The sequence below is a fragment of the Fulmarus glacialis genome, unplaced genomic scaffold (assembly GCF_000690835.1).
Source record: "Fulmarus glacialis isolate BGI_N327 unplaced genomic scaffold, ASM69083v1 scaffold33641, whole genome shotgun sequence".
In the NCBI taxonomy this organism is placed as follows: Eukaryota; Metazoa; Chordata; class Aves; order Procellariiformes; family Procellariidae; genus Fulmarus; species Fulmarus glacialis.
In genome coordinates, this window is record NW_009193996.1 from 35105 (window position 1) to 52352 (window position 17248).

Below are 17248 nucleotides of genomic sequence, written 5' to 3' on the forward strand. Positions count from 1 at the left end.
GTCATTTGTTACTTTCATAGGTTTTTTTTTCTTCCTGTACAAACCCAGCAAGTTATTTAATTTACAGTATAACTTTTCAGTCTATTTAAAATCCCGTTGGAAAATAAATTAATAAGCACATTTGTAAAAATATGGCAGGCCGCAAAAATGCTGTTAAAAGATAAAAAAAACAACTCTTTGATTAGAAATAAATAAAAAATATAAAAAATAGTCGCACACACTTTTTACATTCACTTTACAAAAACTGAGTGCAAAAGAAGAAAAAAAAAGAAATTGTACTGAAATAAATACAATATACTAACAGAGTGCATTGCTGTTAATACAAATAGTCTGTTGTGGTTTTATTCTTTTTTTTATGTCAGCTGGGAAAAAAATTAGTGCAATGTTGCAATTGTAAATGCAGCATGGCAACCTACACCCCTTAGCAGTACATGAACTCCTAACAGATCCATCTGGAGTTTACTGCTGTTAAGTAATTTCTGTTGCCCAGCAGCTTTCACATCCTACACATGGATGCCCTTCACTGCCTGTTTGATACTTTCCAGCAGAGCTTTGCATTCGGGGGAATAGTCCCGTTCCAGATTGCTGTACATGTCTGTGAGTGTATTTACATATGCTTCGAAATTCTGCTCACTGATTGGCCCCTAAATGAAGACAAAACAGATTATAATTGTAGGAGAGGAAATTAAGACCAAAAAACCCCCAAACACCCAACCCCAAAGCATGGAAAAGCAGCAATATGGCAACTGGGGAGAAGTCGTAAACAGGGCAGCCACCCAAATTAATGGAGGGGTTGTAGAAACGAAGGGAGTTGCATCTGCTGGGGGAACCACACACTCTCCAAGCAAGAAAGGGGTTGGAGATATTGTCAGTGTAACTTGCTTTTTTATTGTGTCCTGTTTGGCTCTAGGATTGTGGCTGACATCCCCGTAACTGTCCTCACCTAACCTCCCAGCGGCACTCTTGAGGTTGGCAAAGGAGACCCGAATACCTTTGTGGGTTTGGCCTGCGTTTGCAAGTAAGACATCAAGGAGGCCGACTTTTTGAGAAGGTAGAGCTTTGTTGGCTCCAGAAAAATCGCCTGTATGAAACAGGTTAAAGTTCTGATCTAGGAGCAGAGCAAATAAGGATTCTCGGTGTGAAGTTTTGACTCTTTGTGCAGGGTGGATATTCAGATAGGGAAAAGCCTGTCCTGCACAGGGCAATACAGGGCAGGGATACCAGGGCTGGCTCAGTCCTGGAAGCAACCGCGCCTGCTATCACACAGATTTCATGATCCAGCGTCTCTGCAAAGTAAATGAGGCTAAAAGAGCTCTCTGCTAATGCAGCTCCTGCTGGTCCCTGAGCTTGCTCATCTGCTTCAAGTGCTGGCAAAACAGTCTCAAGGAAGGTGCGAAGCTGCTGGCTGTGGTCTTACCATCTGTGGAAGCTGAATGTCAGCAAGGCTGGAGATGAGGGCTTGGCTTAAGCCAGCCAACTCCTTCAACAGGCTCTCGTTGTTCTGCTCTATGAGTTTGTTCTCTTCTTCTATTGTTTTCAAATTGCTTTCCATAGATGTGATCTAAAAGACACAAGCAGGCACAAACACACAAACAGGCAGACCCTTGGCAGCGTTGTAACTGCAGTTTGAACTCAAAATGGCAGTCACGGGATTATGAGAGGGGCCACGATGGAGCTGAAACTCAGGTATTTTTTTTAGGATAGACATAACTTCTCCATGCAATATTCAGAGCAAGGAAGAGGTTGTATTCGCTCTGAACCAATGGACTTTGCTGCTGGTTCACAGAGAAACCTTGTGGCAGCGAGGTGCTGGAGGGTGCCCCGCCGCGGGAGGAGGGAATTGAGCTCTGGGGGGAAGGTCAGTGTGGAGCTGGGATGGAGAGTGTGGCTGCAGGGCTGGCGGAGGGAAGGAGAAAGGAGGCTGATGTTTACATTGCTGTCCTGCTCTTACAGCATCCCTGCTGATCGACCACAATAGCAAGGGCAGAGGTATTAGCTATTGTGCTATTTTCCTGCCCCGCTCCTGGGTGGAGGGTAGAGCTGTGGGCTGGCTGGGATTAGCAACAGGGCTGGCACTGGAAACAATAAAAGAAAAATAGAAGGAAAGGAAACTGCACAACAAGTTGAGCGCACAACGATCATCACAAAGATGATCTCCGATCAACAGGATGGAAACGAGGGGTTTGGAAAGAGCAGGAAAAAGCATCCAAGGTAGCAAACTAGTATCATTTCTGCATGAGAGCGCTGGGAATGTACTCAGCTCTGAAGGCTTATATGTCAAAAGCAGTCCTGAAAAACCGAAGGCAGCAATGGCTCCTCGCCCCGCAGCGGGCAGCGGGGCAGCGGGCAGGGCAGAACCAAGGGCTGCCACCCCTGTGCCTGGCCAGGGCTCTGCAAGGCACAGAGCGATGGAGTCACGTCTGCGGCTGTTATGCCTGCCCTCTCCTCCTCAGGATATGCATCTCTGCACTACTTAGATGTTTCTTGCTGTGACCGCTTTACTTCCCTTCCTCACACAATGTCACACATCAAAACTGTCCCCAGGTGGAGGAACTCTTTTTTGCCTGCCTGCGACTCACTACAACCTCTCCTCTGGAGGGTGTTTGCAGCAGCCTAACACCTGGCCGGGCTAGATTAAAAGGAGATAGAGCAAGCCATGTAGGGGACGTGTTGCTTCAGCTGTAGTTCAGTTCAGGCACAGTGATCGCCAGAGAGGACTGGAATAAGTGTCCCGAGACACTGAATGCCAGCACCACTCCCCCCTCACTGCAGTGCAATTTGGGATGGATATCCCCACAACCTTTGCAGGGTGAAGCCAGATCATTTAGATCCAGCATAGGTGGCATAAACTTCTCCCTTATTTAGACCATACACGCAGTGGTTATTACAAAAGCAGCATGAATCAACACCATACATTCCACTGCGGTACAAATACAGAAGGGTATGGTTGCACTCTGTTTTAGATCAGTTTAGACCTATATTCAGTTCCCAGATCTCATTTAGAAACTTTTTTCTTAAACTCTTATTCCTAAAATATTGAGCAAGCTTCTGCTCTTGCTTTTACCTAGTCTGCCCAGGTGAACTCCCAGGTGCATATAGTGATGAACGTATTCAGCTCACTCCACAGAACCACAATCAGCATCTTAAAGCCAATTTAATCTCTCCAGTATACAAAAGGATGAAAGAAAATTACTCTTTTCCATACTTCCTGTCAAACTCATCTGCTACACAAATTAGCAAAAGGCATCTGTTCTTTACCAGGTGTTGCCTGGAGGCAAAATTCAAACTATTTGACAGTGGGTGCACTGAACTAGAGAGATTTGCTTAGGTACACATAAGAACAAAGGCAACTCGCATTAAGAGTTAGAGTGTGCTGGCAAGAGGTAATATCCTCCCTTAAAAACACAGTCATGGGATTCTGCACGGTTTGGTCAACAGAGGTTTGGTCAACAAAGGAAAATGAATGTTTTGTTTGGTAAATATAGTTTTTCTGCTTGCCAAGATTAGGTCCAAAGTGCCCTGAATTTGTCATTTACCAGATCTTTAAGACAATACCCAGGAATCTGCTGCTTATTTACAGGAAAAAACAAACAAACAAACAAACCAAAAAACCCCAAACAAAACCAAACAAAAAATTGACAAAAAAGCATGTAGGATTTTGGTACTTTCAAGTGTCACAGAGTGATGGGAAAACAAGTGCACAGGAGACTTACTGTGCTTAAACATAGCATTTACATAGCATTTAATTTATTTATTGTGCTTAAACATAGCATAAGAAAAGGTAACACTTTCACGTTGATGTCATACCTGGGTTTGAAGTTTCATCATGTCAGCTTCAATTTTAAGATTGGATTCATTCAGTTCTTTTATTTCCTCATCCAAGTGTCTGATTTCTTCATCACTCTCAATACCTGCAAATAGTTGAAAATACCAATATCAGATTTAAAGTGTCCACATGTAAATGGATGTATGAGTAACAAGCTGAGTTACTTGTTACTGAACAAGAGGAAGATAACAAGCTTTTGATCAAATGATTGATCCTTAAATTGCCTCTTACTTTGCTTTTACTGTCAAAATTGTTTCCTAGCTGTAAAACATCTATATGAGCTGAAACATAGTAGGGGCTTTCTGAGCCTTTGTGTTTCACAATTCTTTTTTTCCAGTGCGACATGCAACTACAAGCTGGAGGGTACAGAAAGGAAAAATTGCCCAGAAAGCGGAAAGTTTATCATAAAAATGAGAAGGTATTTACAACGTTTTTTTTCATTTTAAAAGAAACATAATAGCAAGCCTTCGCTTTGTAGGGAACACCCCAGGGTGACATCTCCGCTAGTATAATTGCTGACTTTAGTAAGCTCATCTGTACCTGCTTCTGATCTTGCAAGAAGTTCTGTGGGGGCAAATCTCTGTGCAGAATAACTTCAAGAAGCACAACCTTAGTTACATGTGATAAATAGTGAAATTTAAATAACAACAAAAGGGAAATTGTCAGGAAGCTAACAAGCATTACAGAAAAAAAAGGAAGGAAGACTTTTACATCCCCACAAGTTAGATGGCAAAGAAAAAAACTTCAGGTCTTTAACGAAAGCCTTGTCCTGAAAAATACTGAGCAGCTACAGCTGCTGGCAATACATGTCCCTTTTTCTGCTTAGTATCACTCTGAGACCAACTCTGCCTAGAGATTTGTGCCACTGTTGTCGTTACAGCTTTAAAACCTAGAGCCCTGGACTGAGTCTACTGGGGAGCCAGCTTGGGAAATCTGTAAGCAGCAGTCCCTGCCCCGCTGAAAACATGGACACATAGAAGTAAACTCATTTGCCCAATGTAACGCAACTGTTTTGCTCAGCAGCCGGAGGCATAAAGACTGAGTTCACTGAATCCTGGCTCAATGCCCAACTTTCTAAAGCATAGTGTATAAGAAAGGAGACTCCTATATATTGCCCCTATAACTACTCGGTAATCATTCCTTTACACTTGGGTTAGTAAAATTGTCTGCACAGATACCAAACCATGTAGTATTCAAGTTACGGAAAGGAGTCAATTTCTGCACACAATATTTATCCCTTCTTACCTTAGTCATCAGCTAGCTAAGTCCTCTTGATCTGTAACTAATAATGTATTAGTAATAACAATATTGAAAGCATCTCCAAATCAAAAAATAGTGCTCTTAGACAAGATGAGAGCATACCCTCAATATTGAGTTATCATGATGTAAATGAGAATGATTTTATAATCTCTCACGCAAAGATTTTTGTTATTCAAGATTTGTTAGTGCTAGAGACAACTGAAAGGAGTGAGAATTAATGCCAGAATGGCATAATGGGGCATAAGTATAAATGGGAGTCAGGGCCCTTCTATCTAAGTAAATGTCATCGTCTTTTACAAATCTCCTTACCACCACTTGCTTTAAGCTTGATAGTCATTAATTCTTCCGAAATTTTGCCCTTTTTTATGGCTTGTGCATTCAGAGGACAACCAGACAGGCTGAAACGGATAGGAAAAAAAACATTAGCACCCACTTGAAAATGGCAACAATCCTTTCAGGCAATATTGTCATGCACTTGGATAGACCTCTGTACCTAAGGTCACATCAGTATCTCCATTATAGCATAGCTTCGGGGAATGACATAACTCGTAAAGAGCCATTTAACTGTATATTCCAGCTTGAAAATTGGCACAGAAATCTCAACCTATAAGTAAACAACTCTTAAGCATATTTCAGAATAATCGAAATAGCAGTGGCAGCTACTGTTAAGTTATGTGAAGATGCATTTACAGAATTCTTGACGTTCCAACACTTATAAATAAAAACTCTCTATTGTTTTTATTGAGGGCTTGTGCTCCAGAGGAGAGTGGCAGTATGGTCCTTTAAAATGGCAAGTTTACTATCCTAAAAAAAAATTAGTTAATGGAATGATTTCCACGGTGCACAACTATTGTATCATTTTGTTGATACATAACAATGATCAATACAATAATAACTCTGGATATGCCCTATAGACTGTAATAGCTTTTTTGAATGGTTCTATTATATAGTCAGTTTGCTTTTTAACTACTGTTCACATTAAATTACGTTTTGCTATTTCAAAGCTTACAATTTCATCAGCTCGTAATTATCTGAGGCAATTTTTATTGCCCACTAAAGGGCTAAGATGAATTGCACTGTCTTAATACTATCTTTATAAATAACAAAGAAGAAATACCCATATGCTGAAGAACTGGCAGAAGGATTTGTATTCAGATGTAGCCAAGTAAGGAGTGAAGGAAAATTTTGTTCCACAGAAAAACGGTTGATTTTTGTGTGTGTGAAAATTAAAAACAAAAATCCTAGCAGACATGGTGCTTCCACATAGGAAAAAAAAAAAAAAAAGCTTTTGCGAGCTAAAAGGGAAAGATGCTAGTTCTCCAGTTCTAAAATGCTGCTTAGTATCTCTGCCCAGAGCAGGTAACTAACTGGAAGAATGTGTCAAAGCCATGGGTTACTTGTTAGGTTTCAAATGTCCTAGGAAAGGATATCATATCACAAAGCTATATTTACTACCCCATTTTAACTAAGATGACCTTGAATGTCATCCAGCCTTATGCAGGACAGAAATCATCTGTAGTATGAGCTGCAACCAGCTAACATACTATTTATGTTATTCACTTAATCAGCCCAAATTTACAGTGGTGTCCTAATGTAAAGACTTTAATATGGGACGTAGATCATAAAGTTAGGATAACACTGGACTCTGACTGAATTTGTTCAAGTCACCTTGGACATTCTTGTATTGGAGAAGTTGGTTCAGAGTGTTAGAAGGAAAGAAGGTACAGAATATAGACTTAATTCCTATTACAGACAGAAGACCAAACCTTACCAGGTATTAATTCAGATTCTATAGCCAGATTCTTTGAGTAATATTGATTGAACGTGGTCAAATTATACTAGTGTTTTGACAGTGATATGTAAAATCATAGTGTTTATTGTTACTGGTTATATGTGTGATTCCTGCTTTGTAAGGATATTTTTCTTTGTCAGATTGTTATAACTTCAAACTTATGTAATCCGTATGAGTCCTACATGTTTACTTTTTTGTGTGGTTCTAGCTATTTAAATGTAAAGTTTATGAAAACAGCTTTTCCACTGGTAGAAGGATGAAACGAATGCAGCCATTGCTCTTGCTAAATCTTTTCTGGTGACATTTCAGTGGTATTTGCATTTTCCATAAAAGATATACAGATAGAGCTCCATATTTGCCTAGGAAAGAACTCTATTAAATTTTAAACCTTATAGAAACTGTGCTGGTCTGAAGAAAAGACCTTGGAAAGTCACACTGCAATGGGAACATAGAAAAAGAGTAAAAAATTGATCCCAACTCTCTGAAAGTTATTTTGATCCATATTACTTCAACTGCAATGTAAACTATGTTGTTACTTAAAAGACTTGAGCACAATTTATTCAGACTGTAACCTCGCATGTTGCCAATTCAACAGTGGAATGTTAAGGAAAAATAAAAGAGAAAACACAAAGTTATACCTTCTGTGGGTGACAAAAACATTATTAACATGACCCAGCCCGTTGCAGCCTGGCAAAGGACAGTGTGGCAGCTCTTGTTTGTTCAGTTTCCAGGATAGTGAAGACCCATTGACGGGACTCTCCTTCTGTCTCTTGGCAGCCAAAGGACAACCAGAAGCAGTGCGATGAGAAGTGTATTTACCTGATATGTGACCTTGGCCATCACAGCCTATCACTGGACATCTACAGAAACACAGCAAAAGAACCCCTGTTTTCACTGGAGAGAGCAGGCGAAGACAGTCTCAAGAAAGTCTGAGAAAAGCATTCCAGCTGCCTGTGCCACTTCGCATTAATGGATTAAGACTCGGTCCCCAGAGGCACACTAGCTGAGCATCCAATTCATGTCAAGCTGAGTTATGGGGGTTCAGCTGATCTTAAGATTAGGCAATTTAAAATACAGTCATAGAGCCTAAGAAACTAAAACATTCATTTAGATAGTATTTTACCAGAAAAGAAAATTGAAATTCTATCACAGGCAAGAAATCACACTTCTACAAGTGTATGGAAAGTGAACATTCTCTCCTCTCTAGGTTTCTGGCATGAAGCAGAGGCTGGGTTCCTGTACCTGGAAAACTTGTATCGTCTCATGCAAATACTTGCAAAGAAAGGTTTGGGATTATTTTGCACTGCTCTGTCAGTGTTATGCAGCCTCTCATGTATCATTAGCAAGTATTAACAACAACATTGTGTGCAACAAAATCTTCATATCTATATTCTGGCAATTATCATTTACTGATTTTAATGGAATGTGCGTCCAAGTCAGGAATGTAGTGAGTCTCTGCTGAGTTTCCAGTTTTCACTTTAAGTGAAATTTTAATTTATTTATAGAGGAAAGACATGAGACATACATTTAAGTTCTCTGGGACATATTTTTAAGGTGTGACTCTGATTTAATTAGCTGATATGTCAAGATTTCACTACAGGCAGAAATAATTTGTTTTCCTTCATTTTGCCAAATTTTCCAACCAAGTGGCACTTTCATAGCACTGTTTAAAATAATTGGACCAATGCAAGCAGATACAGCAGTCCTTCCTCACTGTTCAAGCTCCAAGATGATGGACTCCACCAGCTTCGCTAGAAGCAGAAACACTTGGTTCGGCTCCAGCTCTAGGCCATATCCTCACGTGGCTCAGCTTAACTGGGGTATCTCCTATGATGCCTCAAGTCCTGAGCTCTTACGGGTTTTTTTCCCCCTTCACTGGTGGCAGACCTCTGCTTTTGTACTCACTTAAGTTCAGGGTCTTCTTTTTCTTCCTTGGTAGGAGTCACTTTGATACCTCCTTTCCTGGCACGAGGACAACCAGATAAGCTGAAAGAAGCACACAGAATAAAAGCCACCTCTTTCTGCTGCTGCTTGCTGAGAACCCCAAGCGCTGCAACCCCGTGCGATGGAATGGTTTTTACCTTCTGTGGGATGCGTAGTTCCCTGTCACGTGGCCAGAGCCGTCACAGCCAGGTGTCGGGCACCTATGGAATAATACAGGGAGCTTACAAAATACGGCGTCAAAGGTACACAGTAAATAACATGTACATTCTACATTTTGTCTAGGGTGGAAGAGAGAACAGCAGAGCTTTTGTTGAATAATTAAAACTTGTTCTTGCTGATTTTTTTTTAGAACGAGCCGACTCCTTTCTTATGTTTTGGGTTTTTTTTTCTTTTATAACAGAGTTTTAGTAAGGAATGTGAAATATATTGCATATGATGTGCAGATTTAATTACTTTATAACACTGTTTGCACCAAACATTTTTCCTTGTACAGGATCAACATTACAAAAAAAAAAGGCAACTTGATATAGATCTATTTGTAAATTTACTGTTATGTGTTTGTTGTTTATACTTCTGATATTTTCACGTACAGATATAAATAAGCACTTTGCCGGTATTTACAGAAGGGGAAATGGAAGCAGAGAAGCATTTTTACTTTTGGGCATCAGTAGATGATACCTGGAATTTAAATTTAATAATTCTAAATTCTAGCACTGTAAGCATATAACAGGACCATATCTTTCTAGCGCTAGATTCAATTGGGTATTCAGCTTGGCCATTGGGTTATGCTTATGTCTCATAGTTAAGGGGTTTCTCTGTGAGTGTGCAACAAACAAGCCTTTTCAAGTATGAATGTTTAATACTAAAACATCCATAAAATGCAAAGAAACAAATTTGCCTGTTAGTGTGTTTTTGCAAGTGGTCTGGGAGGGTGGGCTTCTTACTTGCTAGTTGTACATGAAGAATGTGCTCCAAAAGCCTACTGGAGTCAGTAGGTCTTTCCACTGACTTCTGTTGGGTTTGGAGCAGGACCTTACTGGTAGCACCTTCCATCTCAGAAGTTCAGATGTATTTTCGTTTTTTTTCGTTTAAGGCTATTGTATTTCTTGTGTAGGTTTTTGGTTTGGTTTGGGTTGGGTTTTTTTTAAGAGAAGAGAAACGCAGCTCAGCACACAAAGCAGCACAAAATAAATGTTTACCTTTAGAAGTTGTGCCAGCCATTTCTGTATTATACAGAACAAAGTTCTTATGCTAAGCATCCCTACGGGCCTTTTCAATGCTGTGATTTTTTACAGAGAATCAGAATTACAGAAAGAGTTGTGCCAAGTAATCTTGTAATGAACCATTAAGGAAACTTGCATTGTTCAACACTCTCTTAAGGGTCTCAGTTGTTACTGAGTCTTTCCTGAGGTGAGGAGATGGGTGATTTAATCTAGTCGTTGGTAACATGGAAAACACGTACAAATATAATTGTAATATCACATCTGAGTGTGCAGGTGTATCTCTTCACAGAATATTTAAAACTATTTTTCTGTGAACAATTAATTTGTCAAAAATGTGATTTCTTTTGGACATGACCAAATTTATTCACTGATTCAAGTAGAATTCAGCAAATAATTTCAACTGAAGAAAGGGGAGACTTTTTTTTTTAAAGATAATGTCAAAACATTTCATGATGACATTTTCTGAACAAAATATTTTGGCAGAACGACATGCCTCACGCTGACAGTGAAGGTAGAGGTGTGGGTTGCAGAGTGCCAGATATGCTCGACAGTGTAGAGCTAAATGTTGACCTGTCTGAGTGTGGGGCGAGGACTGGGCACAATGTCATGTGGAGCAGGCAGCAAGGGCAGATGTTTGGAGAGAGTGAATGCTCACAAGTAAATCCAGAACACCTGCCAAATACTATCGGTATTAATTTTGGCTACTTGTTTTATCAGATGATCACAGATAGAAGAGCTGTCCGCATAGACTGGACGTGGATTTTAATTCAGTAGGAGCTCTTTGTGGGAGACATTCAGATCATGAGTCTGAGAGTTATGGACTTAAAAAAGGCACTGAACGAAATTGAAATCTCCCCATCTTTATTTACACTTCAGTTAGATTCAGGCAGCAGTTAGATTTCACAATCAGGTTAGAGTCCAAGGTGTCCTTGAGGTCATTAAAGATTTGAAGCTGAGATATTATCAATACTGATGAAATTATAAGATGATATTTCAGGTGGACTACTGACAAATTAAGAAGCTTCACTAGCAAAACTCCTAAGCTTGACCACTGGGTTGGGTTTTCCGAATATTGGTTATATCTTGGTACAGATTGTGAAGTTCCACAATATAAGATACACCAACAATGTATTGCCTTACAGTCAATAAAACTGTGGATCTTCATCAGCTTTTAACTGGCTGATGAGTTTGGACTAGTGCCCCAATGTAGGGAGTCATCCTCTGGTTTTGATTCCTGTGCAGAGCCAAGAAAATCAAACTTACATTGGAGGGCCAGAGGCCTCAGGAGCTCAAGCTAAAAGATGTCAACGCTCAAGTGGGTGTAGGTCACAGATTATTTTACAATTCATCAAGTTTGTTTTCCAAGAACAAATCTCTCTGTGATTTCACACAGAAATTCTTATAACTGTGCATTAAGTAACTGCTATTTTGTTCCCTTCTCCAAGAGGGCTGCTTTATCTTTAGGTAAATGAACTACAGCTACACATAGAATTGATACACTGAGCTGCAGATCTAGGAACATTTCTGGTACTTTTACTCCCTGGAAAGCTCACAGAGATGGTTGGATATGAACTTTAGTTAAGGCAAACCCACAGAGGTCAGCTGAGAAAACTATTGACTGAAATATGTCATGCTGCCTATGGAATATGTATCAGTATCAATGTGTTGTGTGAAACCTGTCTAGAAGAACTGCTAGAATCTCTCCTAAAATTGACATATAACCACTGAAACAACTTGTCTAAGGGTAGGACTTACTACCTATTCCTTAAAGTTTCTGAACTGTAAGTAAATATCTTTCTAAGGTACACTTTTAAAATTCTTTAAGGCTTGATAAACAGCTCTTTGATGAAATAAATCAGTCATAATTCTCCCTTATAGCTTTAAAATGAGTCATCATCAACTTTAGTATGTTTTAATTTGACCACCTTAGATATTGCTCTGTGCAAGCAAGAATCCTCAGATTAAAATTTATTGAATCTGACTCAATGGCTCACTTTCTGAACATATCTTCCTTATTTCCAAACTGTAGATCACATGGAAGCCTTGTATCTTCGCTGGCTTAGAGTTTCATAATTAAAGCCAAAATCGTATCTTGATTCTGGCAAATTAGACGTGAATAACATTTGGGAAAAATACACAGCTTTTTCATATTCATTCCTAACTACATGAGGGTACTTTCGTGGCCTGATTCTATGAGCATTTATGCCCTCTGCTCGCACAGCAATAGTAAAATTAACTATTGATAGCACTGTACTATACCAGTGCAGACTTGATTGCAGTTTTCAACGTATGATTTCATTTAGCAAATGCTTATCAAAAGCAGAGGTTTGTTTAAAATTTCACCTGAACAATGTTTGCAGGAAGCTAAAATAAGGTGGTACGTTTGTGGAAAATACTTTTATTTAGCCCTTTTTGCTATTGCAAATTGTCTGTGAACAGATTTTGATTTTTGCTCTTTTTCTAGTTAATTGAAATTAAATGCTAAGTGCGTTATGCAACATATTTTTGTCTGTGAAATGTTCATGAACTTTGACTTTGTCTTTCACAACTCACTTATTATACATGGCGTACAGTGTGCGGTTTGTCATTTAAGTCATATGCTGTTGCTCCTCTTTCCTTATGGCATGACCAAAACTCTAGAAGCTTTAGTGGAAAAATAACCATATTGGTATGCAAATTTCCTTATTCACACATGAATATGGGGGGGGGGGGGGTGCTGCATGAGGAGCAACTATTCAAAATATTTGTGTGAGTGTCTACGTATGGCAGAAAGCCAACAAAAGCAGGGACAAATATATATGACTCAGCAAATGATTTCAAATTCGTCAGCATTTTCGCAAGTCAGTTCCTTGCTTCTTGTGCTGCTCTCTTTAAAACAAACTAAACCTAAATTTTATACCTTTGAGACTCCAAGATGGAAAAACTGAAGCATTGTGCCAGTGTGTCAGTTTACGTACCGGCTTTGGGAACTGCTTTGAACAGTTGCCCGTATAAATGGCCTTTTCTTTTTGCTGGCCATTTTGCTGCATCTCCAGCAGGTTCAACTCTATAGCCACCATCAGTTCAGTGTTTTATTTATAATTCAAGTTGTCGGACTAGAAGATGAGACCACTAACATTTGATCTGAAGAAGCTAGCTTCTGACTAAACCACTGAGTGAAGCCTAAAGGTAGTCATTCCTACGATTAATACCATTAGAACAGCATAATAGTGCCATGATCAGACTTTATTTTCTTCTATCTGGACTAGGGATGAACCTAAAGGACAGAAAGGATAGTCACAGGATTCTCCCCTTTTCACACGCATTCACGAGTTTTTCCAAGCCATCTATTATGGGATCCAATTTACAAGTTGCAGAGGGAAAGCTATGAAAGAACTCTAATTATCCTTTCCTCTTCCCCACATCCTTATTGACAAAGCCAATTCAATAACTAGATGACTGGTTGCCAGTGCCTCTCTTGACTACAGATTTTTGAAATATTCATATGTCCCTATACATCTGTCTATATAGCAGAGCCTGCACAGTCCTTTTGTAAGTGACATTTCATGGTGAGAATTATGCCAGCACAAAATCATATGACTTGATGTCTGCTTCAGTGACATTAAACTCATAGTATATGGTAGTGAATGATAAAAAATGATTTGCAGGAGTTCTGGTCTCATTTTTAGATTTATTCTAACTAGATTTATTTCTAACTAAATAATTCTTATTTGTTCTAACTGTATCAGACTGAGTTATTTGCCAGATCTGTCTTACATGTTAGATATTTTCTATTTCTCTCTGATTCAGAAATACTGTGAGAGCAGCATCTCTCCTAGTGTTTACAATGTTTCCCCCCAGGTCCTGCTTAATTCATGAAAATGAAGGGGTGCAAAAATGAAGAAAGGCAAATGGAGAAAAATAAACTCTATTTCACTCAAAAGCTTTCAAACCAATTCACTTCAAATTTTGGAAAAAGGTTTGACATAACTCAGAGCAATTCAAATGACCAACTGCATTAATGCGGGGAACATGTTGAATGAAGATAAATAACAATAACATTTGTGCTATTATCAATACTTACTTAAGCTCCTGAGAGTTAGCAGCCATAAGGGATTTTAATGTCTTGTCAGCTAATGGGCACCCAGAAACGCTGAAAAAAGAATGATGTGAAATGTTTTACTAAAACAGAACATTTTTTTTCTTAAAACATCAACCTCCACACAATCTATGACTTAGAATGGGAGAAGAGAGATTCTCAAATATTTGCTCTTGGCAAAGGAGGAGCAGCCAATATTAGGCTGTAGTTCTTAAATTACTGGAAACATATACAATCAGGACCAAAGGTTTCTAAGCCCCTGTAAAGCTTTGCATGGGGAGGCAGTGATACATAGAGTCCTTCCTTTATGTTGCCTACATGAAGGGCAGTTTCAACCCCTAGGTTGACAGACTCTGAGGAAAATATTTAGCATCCTCAGATTATATTGAGAGATCTATGAATTTCAAAGCCATTCATAGAGATATCTGCAGAAACCTCGTTAAAATCTCGTACACCAGCATCGTGTACAGAGTGGTTGTACACTTAGGGAAATGAAAACCTTACTAAATGACTTATTTACAGGTCTCAGCTAAGACATGCAGCTACAGCAGTAAGCATATGCTGCTTAACTCCAACAGTCTATTGAGCCCAGACTTCACAAAATATAAAACCCAGGAAAACCAGCCACATTTCTGTACAGATTATTTTCTGCAAATTAGTTTTGAATACTTATCCATGGTTAGTATAAAAATGTTCAAAGATGACAATAGCTAAAAGTAGCTCTATTTCCTGCTTTAGACTTCCTGTTGTTTCTTACCTGCGGTGTGAGGCATAGTTTCCTGTTACATGACCGCTACCATCACATCCTGGAGTTGGACAGCTATGCAAAGAAGATGCAAAGAGAAATTAGAGTATGTATAATACCACACATAGCTCACCCTACCCTGCAGTGTATTACATAATGATCCTTAGGGCAACCACATTCATCATTACGCATGTCAACACTAACATGACAATACAGAAAACTAGCAAAACTTACACAATGCTTCTAGTTTTCAATTATTACTTGAAGCATAGATGGAAAACAGTTTTCCTATTTCCACCGTGCAAATGAGTCAAAACTTTATTTTTTTTATCTATATAATCTGAAAATACCATGCTTTGCGTAGATTTTTTGGTTGCGACTTGCATTCTTAAAAGGACAGTTTCATTACTGGTACCAAATTTTGACAGCAATTCATAATCGTTAGGGATGAAGTTTCTGATCTGACCTCCTCTGTAACACAGGCCAGAGAAGAGTAATATTGAAAATAATTCCCTTGACTTCTGACTAAAATAAGGCACCTTCTTTAGAAACACATCCAATCTTTATTTGCTGAAAAATTAGGTGTTATGGTTGCTTCCAGAACAGAAAGCACATCAAGCTCACATAGCTGAAGTTCAAAATTAAGCACAGAAGTTTCCCAAGATGTTTCTCAGCTGAACGGAGAAGTGATACAAAGGTGGTGTACATTTAGCACAACAAATATGTCCCTTTGTGCCAAGAGATGGACCTATGTTTGACCTGGAAAAGATGTTATAGCTTCTGTTTTTCCTCAGCCCTTCTTCAGTCATAGCACTGAGCTCATTTACCAAATTGGGATACAGTCCTCTGCAAGAGGGCAAAGACATCAAGAAATGCAATTTGTGCATGGAGGGGGAGGGGTAGGCAAATTAAGTATACCTTTCTACAGTATTTTACAACACTAACACCAGCCCTTCAGAGTCACCTTAAAAAGGGCTGTGCCATGTTTCACTGGGCCCACAGATAAGAAGGGCAAGCAGAAACCGTACAAAGACGTTTAGCTGGTGCTCCATAGTAATGAGTAAGGGGTACCTAAGATCCTCACCCGGCTATTTTCTCTGAGCTGGCAGAGTGCTAGGAACTTTCTCAAATCTGTAAAGAAGCCTTAGGAAGACATCAGCCTGATTTTCACAGCCCAGTTCAACCTGAGCAATGCAGTTATGGGCAAGAGAATTAACATGGAAAAATAGAAAGCACATGCTAGGAGGTGGTATTTTTAAATTAGTTCACTGCAACTGAGCTAACCATGTCAGAATTTTTTTTTCTGCAAGTGCTTATGTCATATTAAAAACTTCCTCATGATGGAGCCACCTGTATTGAATTGTTCTGTACAAGTTCTGAGCTCAATGGGATCATAGAAATGCAGTCTGTTCCCTATATTACCTATAGATTCTTCCGATAAATTAAAACTATTTCTTATTTAATTTTCTGGACAGCTACATTTTAGATACCTGTTTCTACTAGCTGTTTGAAAATAATACAGTAAAACCACTGTAAGCTGATCATTGCCCTTGTAAATACTCTGGGAATTATTATTTAGGGTAGTAGAAAAATATTTTACAGACATCTCAAAACAGGTCAATATCACAAAGGAATAAATATTACAAAAGAAAAGCCATTAGTCTTCAGCAAACAAACTCTCAGTGAATTTTGTATGCATTTGTTTTAGAAGAGGCAAAACAAACCTGACCCGTAGCAATTTAGGTCATGAACTACAACTGTAGATATAATGTGGAGAGTAGACAACATGCAGACTGCACCGCATGAGGGGAAAGAATCACTCTTCACAGCAGCTTGCCCCAGGGAAATGTAATTTCTAGAGACAGAGGTGGATCTAACTGATTCAGTGCCACTGAGTCTGGGGAGCAGGACACAAGGTGACAGGATGCGACTCATTTATTTATGGGTGAGCCTGCAGTGATACATTATGGGCTATCATCACTAAGCGATACGGAGTGCACTTGTCTAGAGAGACCTACTTTGGCTTGGGACAAAAAGAAAAGTGGTATAAATGATTGCTAAGTCCTAGTAGACTGTTACAGTGAAAACACCCTATTGATATCAAAATGGTGTTGACGTGAATCCAAAGGGGTTTTGTGAAGAGCCTAGATAAGATTTTAAAAAGTGACTGGTGTAATGAGCTGGTTGGGACAATTTTACTGAAAGGATTCTAAACTGAAACAATCTGTTGCATGCAGAAAGATTTAACGGAATTATCCTGTTTTCTTTGCAGTTTTCGACAGCAAAGTTTTGGAGCTTAAGACAGAGCGAGTCTCTATACTTGGGAAAAGAGAATCAGCCTATTCTCCCAGAGTGTGAATTTGTGCATCCACTGGATTTT

At 39.2% G+C, this 17248-nt stretch overlaps 1 protein-coding gene across 1 annotated transcript in view; it reads right to left on the bottom strand.

The window, feature by feature from the left end:
- Positions 1 to 430: 430 nt before the first annotated feature.
- LOC104083953 (suppression of tumorigenicity 18 protein) overlaps positions 431 to 17248 on the bottom strand; it is a gene marked incomplete at its 5' end in the record, with an annotated part of 32561 nt that continues 15743 nt past the window's right edge. The window contains 9 exons of the mRNA XM_009587628.1: positions 431 to 644; positions 1418 to 1561; positions 3808 to 3911; positions 5396 to 5484; positions 7517 to 7738; positions 8784 to 8864; positions 8960 to 9022; positions 14109 to 14177; positions 14881 to 14943. Of these exons, the coding sequence (XP_009585923.1) occupies positions 504 to 644; positions 1418 to 1561; positions 3808 to 3911; positions 5396 to 5484; positions 7517 to 7738; positions 8784 to 8864; positions 8960 to 9022; positions 14109 to 14177; positions 14881 to 14943 (976 nt within the window). The remainder of the gene's footprint in view (positions 645 to 1417; positions 1562 to 3807; positions 3912 to 5395; positions 5485 to 7516; positions 7739 to 8783; positions 8865 to 8959; positions 9023 to 14108; positions 14178 to 14880; positions 14944 to 17248) is intronic.